This window comes from Colias philodice, chromosome 7 (assembly GCF_061535455.1).
Source record: "Colias philodice isolate Cphi_HAF_F1 chromosome 7, ilColPhil1 Martin Lab GWU primary, whole genome shotgun sequence".
Lineage (NCBI taxonomy): Eukaryota > Metazoa > Arthropoda > Insecta > Lepidoptera > Pieridae > Colias > Colias philodice.
The window spans coordinates 4,931,075-4,949,458 of NC_143092.1; the positions used below are offsets into that span (position 1 = coordinate 4,931,075).

An 18,384-nucleotide genomic window follows, 5' to 3' on the forward strand; every position below is an offset into this window, starting at 1 on the left:
ATTATATTACATATTTAAAACAAACAATACATAATACATTAATGTATGAGCATAGAATGAGTTTAAGATTAAATGACGTCACGAACGGAAGAAACTGTACGTCCGGGATATTAATTTAAATTTAATAAAACTATCAAGCTTCAAAGTTCATCAAGCCCAAAGCAAAACGCCACTCAGAGCCGCCGTACCGCAGCGCGCAAACGTATACCGAGTCACTTTCACGTTCGAATAAAATAAAAACGGAGGGAAACTCGCGCGAGAAATCTTACATTTTTCCCCACTAATCAAGCAGTTAGTTAATTGCCGCCGACAAAACGACACTCGATAACGGACTGTTTACAAATATACCGTCGATAAGGGTACACAATTGATCCGGTGCATGCGTGGATTGATACAATTTTATTTCCTTTCTTAACCCTTCATTCTCTTAGCCTCCTTCTATCGGGCTTCACGTCTGAACTAAAGTGGACTGTGTGTGTGAAGTGCCTTAGGGTTTTGTGTATTTTGTTGTAATATGGGTAAAGCAGGAATCGCCATGACACTGCTCAGTACGTTGGCTGCGTTGGTTATCATTGTGCATACCGCTGAAGAGGAATACGAGAGGGCCCAGAGGGGGATGCGCGCCCGGTCTTTAGATGTCGAAGTACCTAGCTATGAACAGGTAACTACTTAATACTTAAGTATATAATTAACTTTAATCATCGAAAGCTTATTTAGTTATCAATTGTGAAGTGGTTAAAATAAATTTACTACTATGAGGTAGGTTCTTATTAGCCATAAATGCATCATTTCATTAAAAAAAATACAGCATAATTACTTATATTGTTAGATATTACAAATAAGAAACGAAATAGGGGTGTATTGACCATCAAAAAGTAGTAAATTCGTTAATAAAAAGTCGGCATATTACGATAATCTGAAATTACACATAATTCCGTATTAACAAAAAAACGCTCATTGTAAACATAATATAGGTAGTCACGCAACGGAACATTCAACGTTAAATCATAAACAAGTCAAATATATCTTTCTAAAATGTCATATTATATGATATGATGACATATAAAATATATTTCATACCTCAACGCTAATTAAAAAATGCGGAAAGACACTTGAAACTCAATATTAATTAAATAACTGTAGTTTTCTTTTCAAACGCTTGTTATACCATGAAAAAAATACTTTGAACGCGTCAAATACAAATCTCGCCGTGAAGTTTTCTAAAACATCGCATTACAGTTATGTAACTAGTTATACAAAATTTCTAAGTTTAACATAATTATATAATATAAATATAAAATATATTTGTCTGCATAATATGATTAGTATAATTTCTTTCTTACATAACAATAAATATGGAAATTGCAAATACTCTATTCTAAATTTGTAGTAACCGGTTGACGCCCGCGGCATCGTTTGTGTTAAATAACTTAAAGTACCGTCTTATTGACGAAATCTGTAGGCGTTTATAAGTCGAGAACAATGCTTTTAAACAAAATAAAAGAAGCAATTTATAATGTATAACATGAGATATCTGGAGGTGAAAGTCTCGTGAAACATGGGCCAGTGGTTTCGAAGATTAGCCAGAACAAATATACAGACAGACGGCTGTAAAAATGTTTAAACACTCCCATTAGCATTAAAAAAACTTTGATGCAACATACAATAGATATTATAAATCCAAAAATGCGTATATTTTGTAATGAGGAAAAGATGCACACATAAAAACAGATCTTCAATATTCTAGAGATGTTCTGATTCTGACATTTTCATATACATACTTTAAACACAATAATCAACTACATAATAGGTATTACTTTTATTCCTCATTCGGTCATCGTTCTTTAAATAAAACTGCATATTTACTTGACATTAATGAATGTTTAGAACTTATTCAATACGCAACGTTTAGAAAACTTGTTAGAAAGATAAAATGGTCTATCAGTTACGGGGAAATGGTAGAGACAAGTTTTCTATTTCCGACTCCTTTATAAGGACTTGTTATAGACATTGGTAGCTTTGAAGTATAAGCTCGTTGGTGTTTATATATTATTATTTTATATCATTGCATCAACTGAGATCAATTAATTTATTAAAAACGTTAAAACTCGTGTTATTATTGTATTGACACCTATACTTGATAAGTGCAGAGAGTTTGAATTCAATCTGTCAATTTAAAGTAGGTCAAAATAGCGTCTATGAGACGGTTACTAACGAACATATAGGTGAAGCTTATATTAAGCTTGAGGGTATACTGTAATTATTTAAGAGTTAATATAATTGTATTCGGTTGAATCATAGTTGTATTCGGTCAAATCAGAATTGATGTGAATTAAATGAAGAATGCTCTCCCATCTAGGTTTGCATTAATCTTCGATAATTGTATTTAATACATTTCTATATCGATTTCTTCTTTGCATCCAAATACTAAAACAATTCATCGATTAGTTATTGACAAGCACATCAAATTAAGGTTATGTGAAGTCCCGTGTACCCTAGTATCACTGACCATTGCGCATTGCCTTTAGGGACAAGTAGGTGATCAGCTTTCTGTGTCCTGCCAGAACGAGACATTTTTTTATTAGGGCAATAATGATAATTTATGGATATTTTGTATAACAATCAAACACGATATAATAAAAAATGTATAATAAATAAATTATTGTTCATTATAATACCTATGAAATAAAAATAGATTTGTCATCTAAAGAAAACGCATGTTGAACGAACGGTAATAGAATCTTCTCGACAGACACTAATCATCATCAATACGATCATATTATGTTAAGAGATGCAAATATATTGATTGAGAAAGTATATTATTGCAAACGAATGCAAGCATATTTTTTGTATAATATGAAAGTTTAATTGACTTAATTTAAAAACTCGTTTATATTTTTATGGCTGAGGACAGCCATAAATTATGTATACTTAACAGTTTTTATGTGTTCATAAGTCCATACAATATTAATTATGTAATATTTATTTTTAGTACCTATTTTACGAAAATTTTCTTGAAATTTAATAATTGTAAAATAAACAACGTTGATGCAAGAAGTAAAAATTAAAAGAGAAAGTTATTCCTGTTTACATAATTTTAATGTTCAAAATGATATTATATTAATTAGGAAATGTGTAATTTCAGACATGATGGGCTTTGATGGACTTTGACATACTAGGTACTAAAAGTATAAAAAGGTAACGGAAAAGTATTTTTTTTGGATATTTATTATTAAATGTAAAATGGAATTTTGCTACTGGTAGTGTTATTTATATTTTTATTATGTCATCTCTCTTCCAAGATAGAATTAATACAGTCAGAAAGTCTATACAGGGTGTAATCGTTAAGTGTGCACAAGCGATTATTCCGTAACTATTGCAGATATCAAAAAACTTTAAACTGATATCGAAAGTACTTAACCTAATGAGTAAAATGGCCATAATAAATTTTTAAAAATAAAACGAGAAATAACCAAAAATGTTACATTAAACGCTCCCATACAATTTATTTCCCATACATTTTGTATTCATAGTAGATTTTCGAAGTGACGTCCTTATTGTGCAATACAATGAGGAGGTCTATTTACAGTTTCTGAATGAACTTCCCTCCAAATTTGCGAAGTAATTAAAGCAGAAAACCAAAAAAACAAAAAAAAAAAGCTAAAATCTTTCATATTAAATGTATAGGTTGATCCAAAAGTAATGATAATTGGGTATTTCCTGTGCACATAAAAATATAAAATAAATGTTTTATGCTTGCTCATGTAATCACTAAGTTATCACAAAAAAATTATATCTACAGGCCACGTTTTCAAGTATTAACATTAATTTTAATGTGAACAGTGCGAGCCAGAATGTTTCCCGACGAAAAGAAGAAACAACGATTCGACATTTAGAGGGTGAATTTCTAAATTTTTAATGAGATCAGGATAATTTTTTGTCACGATTTGTGACCATGGGCGTTACCTGGGTTCACCATGTTTATGCTGAAACCAAGAAACAATCAATGGCCTGGATGCGAGCTTCCAAAGTGACGGTGAAGATTTTCAAAGTGAAAATTAGTGGGATAGATTAAAGCCGTAGTTTTTTGGGACGCTGAAGAAATGTGGAATATTTTAAGAAGGTAGCCACTACTACACAGGGCTCTTACTACACAGACCAAATTAAAAGATTGCGGGTAGGTTAGTAAGAAAAAGAGACATGGCAAACTTCGGTCTTGAATGTTGGTTCACCAAGACAACGCACCAGATCACAAAGCGTCAGTTGCGATGGCTGCCAATCAAAAATCGGCATTGAAAATGCTTGAACACCCACCCTGTTTGTAAGATCTAGCTCCTAGTTAATTCTATCTCTTACCTTGGCACAGGAAACACCGTCGATACAAGAAATTTTAAGACGACAGCGAAGTGATGGCCGATTTTGAGGGGTTTTTGTAGATGAAGTCAAAGTTTTTTTTTTCTAAGTTAAGGAAAAAAAATATCGAAGTATATTAATACTTCGATATTTTTCTTCGATATTAAAAAAAATATCGAAGTATATTAATACTTCGATATTTTTTTTCCTAGTTTCTAGTTAGAAGACTATCTAGAGAAATACATAATTATTTTAACTGTAATGACCTTGTTTAATATTGATTATCATTACTTTTGGATCAACCCATGTACATGGGATATTCATATCTCATACTAAATGTATGGGAGGGTTTAAAGTTAATTTTTTAGATATTTCTCGTATTATTTTTTAAAATTTATTATGGCCATTTTACTCATTAGGTTAAGTACTTTCGATATCAGTTTAAAGTTTTTTGAATCTGTAATAGTTGCGGAATAATCGCCTGTGCACACTTAACGATTACACCCTGTATATGCGCTTCTGTTATGATCTTTAAAAAAGTATTAAGCTTCTTCAGCAATGACAGAAAAATTAACATTTCACCCTAATTTTAGCGTATAATTGTATTTAGGTTACATACAATTTAGGTGTTAATGAGAACTAAAGCATATACCATATCGCACATAACTTACAAGTTATTGGTTATCAGGTGTGACGTATTCATTAGCGAACATGAGTTAATAAGCCGCAGGTTGGCCAAACCGGTCCAACCACTTTCAACTTTCTTAGCATTATGCCATACAATATTTTGTAACGGCTTTCTTCGAATATCGATGAGATAACCGAAAGATGTAATAAATACACTTTTGATATTTGAACTTTGACTGCTAATCTTAAGGTAATTTCGATTGAACCTCGATCAAAGGTTAGAAATTTCAATTTACATATTGTAAATTGAAATTGTTATTATTCTTTAGATATTTATTATAAGAAGATTTATTATAAGAATTGGGTGTTATTATTCTTTAAGATGATGAGCGTCGAGCGATATACAAATTATGCCGTTATGATTTATGTAATTATTGTTATTCTGCGAGAAAATTTTCACATTATTGTTTTTAGTATAATCGTTGCTAGATTACAAATTTTCACATATAATTATGAGTGAAAAGTATATATTTATTACATAATATAGGCCCTAAATAATTTTCTGAACTATTGTTCAGCCTTATTAAGCTATATTTCTTTCTTTTATCTTATAAATAAATCTATTTGGATTGTCCGATTAAAAAATAATTACTTAAAACAATAAGGTAGACCTTAAAATAACAATCATTACATAACTTTACTATAAATATATCGTGTATTTTATGAAAATATTCATTATTTATAGTGCATACGTCATGACATATTAAAATCAACGAATATTCTGTTATTTTCCAGGCGTGGAGAGCATTAGAAAATCCAAAACTACCAGAAACTCCCCAAAGTGAAGCTTGGAAAAACGATACTCCAGATGAAGTTCCCAAACGAAGAAGAACGCGTAAAAGAAAACGTCGGCCACAAATATCAGCAGATGACCTTGAACCGCAGGAAAGACATGTATTCCACAGCGATGTATTACCCCGTAATCAAGAATATTTCGTCACACCTCCAGAAACGGTTAGGCGAAGGAAGAAAGTCAATCGTCACGACAAAGAAAAAGATGAAACAGATCGATGGGGAGACCAAATAGGCATTGACCGCCCAGTTAGAAGGCGGGGTCATAGGCGAAAACGTCCCATCGATACCGAGCAACAGCCTAGATTGAGTGAATTTGATGGTTTTAGATTTCACGAAACAATACCTGATGAAAACCCATGGAATAATATAAGAAACGAGCAGTTTAACGATGGAACCTTAAATGCTACGAATGAACAAGATAATATGGAACAGAACGAAGAAGATGGTAGACTACCTTACTCACTCAACACAGAAATAGACAATGGGGACGATGTTGCACCCCAAAATGATCACAAAATTCTTATTTCGGAACCTCTTCCAGCATACAACGATCGATCTTTGTCAGAATTCTCATTAGAGTCTCTTATTAAGCCAATTCCAGAAGACAATATAAAAATAAAGAAAGATAAGATAAAAGAAAAGACCAAAAATACTATAAGCCAAAAAGAGAAAGCTTTATTAAAGGTAATAGGTAACTTTTTATTTTAAGCACTAGATAGAACCTACATTATTAATAAGAAATTTAATATCCTAGTTATTGATAAAGTTTGCTTCAAAATTACTTTAAGTTAAAGGGTATAAATCATAGTACACGTGGAGAAGCGCAGAGACTAGCGAAGAGCATGAACAAAATAATACCACTTTGCAAGAAAATAACTTTAGAAGAATATAAAAATATTGAAGAAAATCTCCAAATGGTATATCGAAGTAATTAAGTAGAAAATATGAATAACAAATAGTAGATAATAGTCGTCGATAATCATCTCGATAAAAGTTCTTATATAATGTTGAATAATCATAGATATTAACCACATCGTCTGCTGTATGTTGCACAACCGTTAATAAATATTAAAAGTATTGTACTAATATTTACTTCCAAAATATTTAAATCTACCTATATAAAAATGTGTATAAGTTTACAAAATGTTATATATGAACTAATTTTATATTTGTTTTCAGGATAATGAACCCCTTGAACCTCAGGCACTAAAAGCTATATTGAAAAGATCAAACGGTCGAAGTTTGAGTGAAATTTTGCAACAAAATAATCTATCTTTAAGTGACTTACTGCAAGGTAGAGAAAAAGCATTGTCTTTACTTCAGGCTGGCGATTTATCCGAGAACACAGAAAAATTAAGGGATGAAAATAACATCGAAGCGAACAATACAAGTTCGAACCACAATGAGGATCAAAATCATCTAACTTTTATCCAATCCGGAAGTCAAGAGCAAAATAATATTCAAGAAATAATCGAAGAGCAGCCCATTACCGAACAAATATTAACAACCGCATATACTCCGGACGAAACGACTACCACTCAAAAAATTGTAGAGATTAATTCGAATGCTCATATCGAAAACACTACTGAGACTCATACAAGACGTCGATTTCCATTCCATGTACGTAGGAGATTACGTACAAGACCATATAACAATACGCGTAAAGTTCAATTAAGTAGGGATCTAATTTCTTTAACATCTAGAAAGTATCAAAACAATAGAAATAAAGATTGGATTGAATTCATGCCAACTCATACAAAAAATAAAAAAATTAAGCAAGATTCAGATGTTCCAACCAACACAGATACAAAAGATCCTATGGTAAGTGAAAACAGTTTCATATCAACAACAGTAATGGTCGAGGATTCTACTGAACACTTCCAAGAAACTGATAATACTGAGATCCCAACGACACAGTCAAGCTATGTGGACATGAATTCTCATTCATTTAAGACTACTATTGACACAGAATTTAATGACAGAAATACGCAGCAAAATGATGAATTTATAACTACTGATACTGATGAAACAATACCTACTACGATTGCCATAACCACTACAGAAAAAATCGTAACAATAACGCAAAAGCCAAGGATACACTCTTCCATAAGACCAACTTTAAACGCATCAGAATTAAGAAGGCAAGCTTTTAACAACAGGCTAAACAAGAAACGTATGAAACAAAAGAAGCAATTAGAGGAAGAATCTCACGATGGGGCCAGAAACGATGCCTTCTCAATGGGTAACTTGGTACCAGCATCAGAATTTATTGCTAAAACGCAAGGAACAACAAATGCTTACGATCGGAATAATTTGACGACTTTGGAAGATTCGACCATTACAGAATCGACCACGAGATCGCAAAATCGATTTAGATCCACCAAGCCACCCAATGTGAAATCTTCTATACTACCTAAAATTCAGCCCTATATGTCTGACACAGAAGATACGGCGAAATTTGAAATAGAAGAAATTCTTAACGACTCTATGAGTAAATATACATTTACCATATATTTTTACCTCATGTTTACTTTCACGTTAAGTTATCAAAATTATAATTTATTATTAATATTGTTTGTATTTTCAGCACGGGCGAGGCTTTCGAGAATACTGAAGGAAAGAAACATGACACTTAACGAATTGGTAGAACATAGAGAGCGTGGTTCAAGTCATGTCCATTTAGCGGATATATTTCACAATGCATCGAAAGAGCCAAATCCCCCAGAGCCATTTTTGTCAAAGTCTTTGATTGAACCAATATCCAAAGAAACATATCCTTTAAGAGCTCTCTTAGAGGCAAATCTTCACGACCCTAAGTCTAATTTAGATTTAAATGCACTTAATTCAAACTATTTGAACATTCCCGTGGTTATGGATTTTGGAAATAATGTAAATGAAAATGGTGAAAATATGGGAATTATGTCTTTATTCAGTAATACAAGTAGACAAAGTGAAAATAAAGAAAATCGAAAACATATGAACGCAACAGATTATAAAGCTCCATCGAACAGCGAAACTATAAGCGAACAAAAATCTGGTCGAGAAGGTCGTGTATTTAATACTGACAAAGGATTAGTCAATTGGAATGATATATTTAAACTTCTTCATAATAACAATAATCAATCAGATTCGGACGAACTGGTTCAGGCCAGAGGTAAATATAATTTTAGAATGTAATGTGTTTAGTTTATGAATTATTTTAATAATTGTATTTATATTTATTTCAGTATCTTCGAAACCAAATACGATTAAGAAAATTTTATTAGAGGAGGATGACGATGGTGACAGCGTTATTATATTTGAAGACTTACAACATTTGAAAAACAACAATGTGGCATCAAACGAGGAAGATCTTGAAGTAAAATTGTTAGAAAAAATAGAAGAAAGGCCGTCGAAACCTGCATTTAATACATCTAGTAATGCACGATCAGTTACTGTGGTAACAGCAAGTATCATAGGATTGGCTCTTGTACTCTTTTTACTGACATATGCAGCATTTAAATGGAGACAACAAAGTAAAATGATCGAAAGCAAACAGTGCGCCAATGAAGAAAGAATTCCTTCGCCAGTGTTTGAAAATCGATCAACAAAAAATAACAGCAGCACACGAAGTAAAAGTCCTATGCTTACTTCAAATATTTATTCAATTAATACGTTAGACACACACGCTGATGCCGATTCGCCTGAATACATGTGGGACTCATTAAGAAAACCATTCCAGTAATTATTGTTGCATTTGTCGTGAGATTAGACTGAAATTAAGCATAATTTATTTTTAATACATTTAGTTGGATTAGGATTATGAATTAGGAAACATATATGAACAGCTTTTAAAGCTGAGTTAATTTAAGATTCAATTGAAATAAGCCGCAATGACCAATACATTACGCTTAGCAGAGCTAAGAATGTTTTGTGATTGATTCAATATTGGTGCTCAGTATTACGTGGCAAGTGCAATAATTAAAGAAAAGACTATATTTGTTTGTGTTTAGTGTGTATTTCAAGGATTGAATAAATAATATATTAGTGATATTTACATGTTATTTCATTTTAAAAGTTCAACACCCTCCAAAAATTGCTTAAGGGTCTTTTAGAAAAAGACGAGGTTAAAATAGAATGCTATTTCACATATCCAATGCACTTATATATGAGGTCCTACCATATATAATCATAAATTATGAAAAACAATTTAAATAGATGAGGGAAAGAAAAATGTACTTAATAGTTTTCAGATCATACTTAAAATATGATATACTTTTTTGAGTGCTTACATCGCGAATTCTAGCAAAATCGTAATGTTATAAATATGAACAGTATATTTATACATGCTTATTAATTTAATCACTGACCTGTAATTCTCAAAAGTAAATATATCCTGCAAACTTTTCAAAACAGGTACATCTGGTTTGTTGATTTTGTGCCAAAAATATGCATATTGTCTCGCTATATTCGTGAACAGTTTCAGTGATGACTCAAATGTTGGTGATGGCTGCAAACATAGAAAAAAATAGTATTTATAATGGGTTAATTTTTTTTATTGAATCTTCACATCCATTTTGCCTTGTAATTATAATTAATTCAAAATAATGCAAGGTAAGTCATGTATAATTGTTATAACATAAGTCACTTTGTGTAGAAATTGTTTATATCTCAACACCAAATTCTTTATTTAGTGTTAGCATGCAACCTGCCTCTGCCATATACAAATATATTAAATTCAGAGTCTAGAAATTCAATTTTTACTATGTAATCACAATTAAACTAACCTAGCATGAGGCTTTGTTCATGATAGCCCCGGGTTTCTTAAAGTTAAAATCTGCCATGTACACTTCTTGTTCAAGTAGTTCTTATTATTTTAGTATAATGGATATTTTACATTTCTCAAATAAAAATATTAGACAGTATATTACCTTCAGTTCAGCAAATTCTTCCAAATCATAATACAGAACGGTAGAATATTTCTCCGGCAGAGTATCAATGTATGGTTTCCAAAACGAATCTGAAATAATATCATTTATAAGTAGTTAGCTGAAGGTGTTACAAATTCTATATTACTTAAATATTAACTTTATTTGAATTAAAATAAGCAGTCATAATAAAATGTTAGAAAAAACTGTGCTTCACATCTTTGAAATTTCTAATAACTGTAAAAATCATAGAATGTATATTGCATTTAATTAAAATAAATTAGAACTGATTAAGAATAAGGTCACAGAAATTACCGCTAGCTAGTTTACAATTCAAATTGTGTTCAGATTCATTCATGGTAGGTAAATGCATATAATTGTTATTTCTTATGACCTTGTTTTGTAAATAACATAGGTACATATTAAATAAATACTTAGCAAACTTGAGTTCATGAGATAAAATAAGAGATCATAATATTATGCAAGTTGGGTTAATGAAAGCATTTAGAACTAAAAGACAGTTGAAATCAATATTATGATATTGGATTTGTTAATACCAAAGACATTTATTAAGACTAGCTTTCCACCAGTTGTTTCGCCCGCATAGTCAATGAAAAACTTGCATTGTTCCTGTTCCTGTGGAATTTCTGGGATAATAAAACCTATCCTATGTCCTTCCTCAGGTCTAAAGTTATCTCTGTACCAAATTTGAAGTAAATCTATGCACTACTTTTTGAGTTAATATCATGATATTGGATTTGTTAATATCAAAGACATTTATAAAACAACAGAGAAAATAGGAAACAAAGCAAAATCAAGAGATTATAAGAGAAAAAAACACATACAATGGCAGAAATAATAATTAAATATAATAATTTTCAATAAGTTTACCTGGTTTACTTTTCTCAAGTAGCAGAAAGAGTGCCAATGTCACATTAGGCATATTTTGCATCAATGGGTCTCGCTTTATGAACTCCGACAGCTCTGATTTATGTGCATCCTTTTCAGTCATCATAACTTTCTGCGGTATAGTCAGGATGAGGGAATCTTCTGGAAACTCTTTAAGTGCTTTCAAGCCGAGATCATAGCCCGCAAATTCAGCTATTTCGACACCTGGAAAAATAAATGTTTTAAAATTATTAGATCGCTCACTAGTGTGAGAAACATTAGGTAATCTCAGATTTATGTATTGCAGCAGATTGTATTAAGAATGTTATGCTTTTGTAAGTGATAAGAATTCAAGTGATGTCACTATCATGTCGAAGTTAGAAGTAACAATTATTATTATTTAAAACTAAGGCAAGATATTAAAATAGAAAAATATACCTTCAAATTCTGCTCCATTCTCTTTTAACCAATTGACATACTTTTCTATATTGGCTTGTCGTGACACTATTTGCGGCTTTTTTGGGGAAATTTCCAAATTAGTAATTTCCTTGATAAGGGGATCAATTTCTTTGTGATGATCCCAAACTTTGGTCGCATTACCCGTTCCATAAAATACTGTTGTTAAATTTAACAGCCTCTGCACAATATTTGAAAGTTCTTTTCGTTTAAGCTGATTAAATTTGTTTTCTTTTTCATTTGGCTTTGACTGTGGTTTCCGCCCCATATTCACTTATATAAATAAAATTGATGTGTAAGAGTTATTTATACTATCTAAAATAATATCTGTAAATGTGTAAAATAATTTATAAAACGTGAAAAAATGGATATCTAAATATAGAGAGCGACTACAAAACAATGAAATATGAACCCAAATTTTGTGTCAAAAATAATTTTGACACTGACAGATAAATATCAAGTTAAATGTCACATGACATTTCCACTTTTTCTGTAGCAACTTACCTATGAGATGCTAGGCTATGTGACTGTTTTATTTTTTATTTTAAACAAGTAACTTGTATTGTTATTATTATGAGTTATAAACTAACAATTTCAGGATTCCACTTTTATTTTCCAATTATTTATTTAATCATAATTTTGTATTTTTTCTTATAAATATTTTCTAAGCGGCGGGTATTACAAAGATGTGGTTATCAACAAGTTATCAAAGGGAAAATAGCTGTATTAGGTATAAGAATTCATTCATTAATATTATGATGATTCTTGGGTAGAGTCTTGGTAGAGTCATTAACATTAATAGAAGGTTAAGATAGCTTAAGGTGTCTATCCTAACACAATCTTATGAAAAATAATTATTGTACATATTATAATATTATGTAGAATAACAGCTATAATAATTAATACGTTTTCCATAATTGCGATAAAATTAAATGTAAATGATTACTTATTTATTATAATCGACGTTAAAAGCTAAATCCATTGGTGTAAAATAAGATATTTTATATGTGGGATATCACTTCTACTCCGATTGTTATCAAAATTTGAAAACCTTTTTGGGTCCACTCAAAGTGATAAGATTTTTTATGTGGACTTTTAAAATTACATTACTTTAATTACTGAGCATTGACATCGAAATATCTGGCAATGGCAATGGTGCTTCTGAAACTTGGCAAACGCTTAACAACTTCTCAGAAAAGTTATTTGAAAGCGCCCCACTTGTCAACTAAAGAATTGCAATTAAATAATTGCACTCGTTTCGTACTCTTGTTAATATTTAATTCTTATCACCTACAAAAATATTTAAATAAAACTCGTGTTTTTACTTTTCTTAAAGTTACTGCTTTGCGCTCTTGATCCTCTAACATGTTTCTTGTAAGACCTACCTACCTATTGAACAGTGAATTGCTTTACTAGAATTTTCCATTAGAGTTTAGCAAAAGTATTATAATATTTAAATCATTGATAGGATTTTTAATACGTACCTATGTATAACTAGTAACTACATATTTAATTTAGAACCAAAACGTAAATACGTACTACTATTATGTACTTATTTCATTTTAAGATAAAAAAATAGGTGATTGAAACTGAAAAAGCTTAGAACACTACTCAAGCACTTTTAAAAATTTTATCTATTATCTATCAGATTAAAAATGTAAAATGGTTTGAACGTACACGTTTAAAATTTAAAACCTTCTCAGTAATCAGGCGTTTTAATCAATACTTCTTAGAATAATCATATATGTTCCTCAATTATTAAACAATATTTATGAGTAATAATTAATGCAAAGTTTGTTTGTACTTATTCAAGTCATGCATCTACCAAAATTTATTCACATTACAATTTTTATAATATTTTGCTTCGACACTTATCTCACATATTATTGTATCGATTAAGGGTGGTATCGTTACGTAAAGAACTGCATGCCCACGCAACTTCATCTGCTGTCAAATTATTTTCCATTTTTGCTAGGCACTATACTATTTTCTTTTTGCGATATAGCCTTTTGTGGCTACTATAAATGTTTTTCAATCCAGACTCAGTTATTCTTGAGATAAGCGCGTTTAATAAAAGAAATTCTTCAGCGGATATAAAGTAACTTTTAAAATAAACATTTAAGTACTTAATTAGGTAGTTAAGTATAGATTTATTCAATATGTAATTAAATTAATTTGTATTAAAAACTAGTTAGATATATCATATATGGTACCTAACTAGTTGGTACATATACATGTGTGAGACCCAGATGGTGTAGAACTTTATATCATTTCGCCTCTAGCTATATAGGCGGTTATTTAATAAAAAACGTTCATACTACTATGATGTATTGTCATCATTAAAACCGGCTAAGATGAATCATCTAAAGCGCGAGTAAGTATTTATATATCTCAATATATTATTGTGATGTTTTATAATAACGAGTTATTATAATTTTCCGATTTATAATTGACCTAATGCGTAAATAGTTTTTTGCTAACATGATATAATCGCTCCGGTGTTCTCGCTGTTCATCAGTAGGTATTGATTGCTTTTCTTTGCACTGTAAATAGATATATTTGCCACCTGCGGTATTCCCGAACAACTACGACATTGGGGCCTTCAATAAAAGAGCTTATTTGTCCATAAAAGGCCATCAAAGCACCTGCAACACTTCAAGTGTTACAAGTGTCTATGGGCGGTGGTGACCACTTAACATCAGATGCTCCACCTGCCCCTTTGCTTGCTCTGTCATAAAAAAAAAAAATACATTTTATACTGGAAAACGATATATTATGTACCTATGTACACATCGACAAATACATATTATAAGATTTATTTCCGATACAGACATCTAGTAGCTTACGGGAAATATCTCTCCAATTAAGAAAATTAAGCTTTAACGAATTTTCCAGTAAGTTTTATTTAAATTTTAATAACCAGCAGGTAATACGGGGATCAAACGATTCTAAAATCGCATCAGCTATGCTTTTCCAATCAATTTATAAAAATTTCAGAAGCACATAATATTTATGTTAGTGAAATAATTTCTCATGAAATATTTATTGCTTCAATTGTTAAAAAATATTTTTAGATTCATAGTAGGTATTCCTATTGAAAACATTTTTATATAAAGAATTTTTAGGTTATTGATTATGGCTTATAATATTCATATAATACCTACGTAGCAGTTCGAAGTCAGATGTTTTTCAGCTTCAGCTTGACTCGTGTTGAACCTAGTCAAAAATGTTAACAAGTATGAACTAGTTATCAGAATTAATATTATTACAGTCTGTAGATTAATCATATTGTGCTGATTATTATTTTGGATATGAATTTTAACAAAAAAATACTTATAAGTATAAAATAATACTTACCAGAGATCACTGCATAGTGATAAGCCTTATGTGCTTTTTTATTTATTATTGTAACCTTTATGTATATTTTGTTTCTTAGACAAACGAGGCTTCATTAGATTTATATTATTCATCCAGTTGTAAATTCATCTTGATTGGAAGAAATACAGTATTTCCCTATTAAAGTACCTAACTACCTATGAGTATTCTTCTTTGTAATACCACAATTCACAGATAATAGGATAACTTTTGAATCACACAGTGATTAGAATAATTTCATAGTGTTCTCTTATAGGTTTTATGTTTCAGATATACCAGACCTATAGGATTGTTTGGGGTAAGTAGAAGAAAAGAAGAACTTCTTGAATTTAATCTTGGGTAAGAAAACAAAACGACATGTTGGATATGAACAGGGAACTCCTTCAACTTTAAATTAGAAGAGAGACAGATGAAAAAGAAAATTAATTATGTTTTATTACCAAATATAATTTCCATGAAACTGAACCTTTATAATTACAAGTTAGTTAAGAGTTACAAGTTTTAATTAAAATAATAAATATGTGGTTATAGCCTAAAATGTCATTAACATTTAAAGCTTATAGCCTATAACCACTTCATAATGTCATTTTCTCCAGGCACTATTACTTGCCACCGTACTTAAACTATGAGTAACATAGCACACTTGTGTCGTCGACATTCACAACTTATACTTAGTAAATGTTAGCGGAATGGATAATGACAGGGTCTATATTGCATATTGATTGAATATTGAATAAAGTCGGGTATAGAAATTAGTTCCTCTGTACATGAAATTCCTTTGCGACACGCCTATCATTATGAAGTCAGCGGTAGGCCTAGGTGCTAAATGTAAAGATTAAACTACTACATAGATCACAATACAATAATATTATTATGAGTTTTTGAAAAATCCATACTTAATATTATAAATGCGAAAGTAGCTCTGTCTGTCTGTCTGTTACTCAATCACACCTTAACTACTGAACCAATTTGCATGAAATTTGGTATAGAGATATTTTGATACCCGAGAAAGGACATAGGCTACTTTTTACCGCGGGACATAGGATAGGTTTCATTCCGGAAATCCCACGGGAACGGGAACTATGCGGGTTTTTCTATGACTGCGCGGGCGATGTCGCGGGTGGAAAGCTAGTTTTAAATATATGGAACGTGTCAATTTGTGGTTCCCCGAACCTTATTAAAACAGTAGAATGTAAGTATAATTATTATAGCTTATTCTGCCCTATAGTGCCTATAGCCCCTTTTTAAGTTAGTGGAAGGAGCTCTGCAGGAGATGAAAATACATACTTAATATCTCATCTACTCTTCTGATCTTCTCATGTATGATGTTTATTATGTGAACTATTCTTAAAAATAGAAACACAAATAATAGTCCAGTCTGTGGGGAAATGTAAAAGCCTCTGCTCTGCAAAAGGTGGCGTAGAAAATGTTTTGAAACAATATTGTTTAGGTATGAAAGGTTAATAAAAATCCAAGTTTTCGACCTTGACGGACCCAGGCGCTAGCCGCCATCTTGAATTAAAGGTGCTAAAATTAGGTATATTTTAAATAACTTCTCAATTGTTTACTAAATCACAAAAGTGTCTATGAGGGGTTCAAAGAAGACAAAATTACCTACATTTTTTTCATACATGATTATTCTGTAAGTCTTAAAGGTAAAACGTTACAAGCGACGGAAATAATAATATTTACAGAAATCATATAATTTTAATTTTGTTTAAAAATTGTGCAGCAATCTTTTTTTATTCTTTTTGATGGCCCGGGCTGGTTAATGGTGGCTTCTTCATTATCGTCGCTGAAATTTTCTGTTTCATTGTCTGTATTTTTAGTTTCCAACCATGAAATTTCGTCGATTAAATTTACTTTTTATTGATAACTTTATGAATCGTTCATATCGGATATCTTCTAAGGATTCCTTATCCATGTCCCCTCCGTAAAAAGTTACTAGAAAGCGTGCTCCAGCGTCTTCGATTTCTTCTGGTCATGATGACGAAATTTCATGGTTGGAAACTAAAAATACAGACAATGAAACAGAAAATTTCAGCGACGATAATGAAGAAGCCACCATTAACCAGCCCGGGCCATCAAAGAGAATTAAAAGATGATAGCTGTACAATTTTTAAACAAAATTAAAATTATATGATTTCTGTAAATATTATTATTTCCGTCGCTTGTAACTTTTTACCTTTAAGACTTACAGAATAATCATGTATGAAAAAAATGTAGGTAATTTTGTCTTCTTTGAACCCCTCATAGACACTTTTGTGATTTAGTAAACAATTGAGAAGTTATTTAAAATATACCTAATTTTAGCACCTTTAATTCAAGATGGCGGCTAGCGCCTGGGTCCGTCAAGGTCGAAAACTTGGATTTTTATTAACCTTTCATACCTAAACAATATCGTTTCAAAACATTTTCTACGCCACCTTTTGTAGAGCATAAATACCTACAGACTGGATTATAAAGCAAGAAAGTGATATGCAGTATCCAATACCGTGTAGCATACTGCATACTAAGTTTCAGACCAGTTTGTCTTTGAAAAGTCGGATCTGATATTTAAAACACTTTTTTAATTTTATTTATAAAACTAGATTTCCGCCCGCGGCTTCGCCCGCGTTTTCAAAGGAAAACCCGCATAGTTCCCGTTCCCGTGGGATTTCCGGGATAAAACCTATCCTATGTGTTAATACAAGTTACCCTCTATATGTGTGCTAAATTTCATTGTAATTGGTTCAGTAGTTTTTACGTGAAAGAGTAACAAACATCCATACATCCATACATCAATTATAGATTTGGTATGATATTTTAAGGTGTTTTGATACGTTTACTCATAAAATCGCTAATAATAATTATTATGCATAGAGATACACAACTTACCAAGAGCTTTAAAATGGAGGTAGTTCAATTTATTTAAGTTTCTTGA

At 31.1% G+C, this 18,384-nt stretch overlaps 2 protein-coding genes across 3 annotated transcripts in view; one reads left to right on the forward strand and one right to left on the reverse strand.

Annotated features, from left to right (window-relative positions):
• The window catches only part of Setd3 (SET domain containing 3), a 29,195-nt gene extending 16,693 nt beyond the window's left edge, over window positions 1-12,502 (reverse strand). Inside the window, exons 1-4 of the mRNA XM_089697244.1 lie at window positions 12,069-12,502; window positions 11,634-11,855; window positions 10,746-10,834; window positions 10,185-10,324 (exon numbers count right to left, since the gene is read on the reverse strand). Coding sequence (XP_089553370.1) covers window positions 10,185-10,324; window positions 10,746-10,834; window positions 11,634-11,855; window positions 12,069-12,354 — 737 coding nt within the window. The 5' untranslated portion in view covers window positions 12,355-12,502. The remainder of the gene's footprint in view (window positions 1-10,184; window positions 10,325-10,745; window positions 10,835-11,633; window positions 11,856-12,068) is intronic.
• LOC149487037 (uncharacterized) lies at window positions 179-9,871 on the forward strand. Of its 2 annotated transcripts, XM_089697243.1 has the most exons (6): window positions 179-661; window positions 5,776-6,519; window positions 6,624-6,752; window positions 7,015-8,326; window positions 8,423-8,989; window positions 9,063-9,871. In XM_089697243.1, exons 1-6 carry the CDS (start codon window positions 515-517, stop codon window positions 9,557-9,559), a joined length of 3,396 nt encoding a protein of 1,131 aa, XP_089553369.1. In that variant the 5' UTR covers window positions 179-514; the 3' UTR covers window positions 9,560-9,871. The 2 variants fall into 2 exon arrangements, with proteins under 2 accessions (XP_089553369.1, XP_089553368.1); XM_089697242.1 differs by lacking the exon at window positions 6,624-6,752.
• Window positions 12,503-18,384: the final 5,882 nt, after the last annotated feature.

Coding starts and splice junctions, on each gene's coding strand:
- LOC149487037 (XM_089697243.1), top strand. CDS start 515: ATGGGTAAAGCAGGAATCGCCATGACACTGCTCAGTACGTTGGCTGCG. Junction 662..5,775: donor AAGTACCTAGCTATGAACAG/GTAACTACTTAA, acceptor GTTATTTTCCAG/GCGTGGAGAGCATTAGAAAA. Junction 8,327..8,422: donor AATTCTTAACGACTCTATGA/GTAAATATACAT, acceptor TTGTATTTTCAG/CACGGGCGAGGCTTTCGAGA.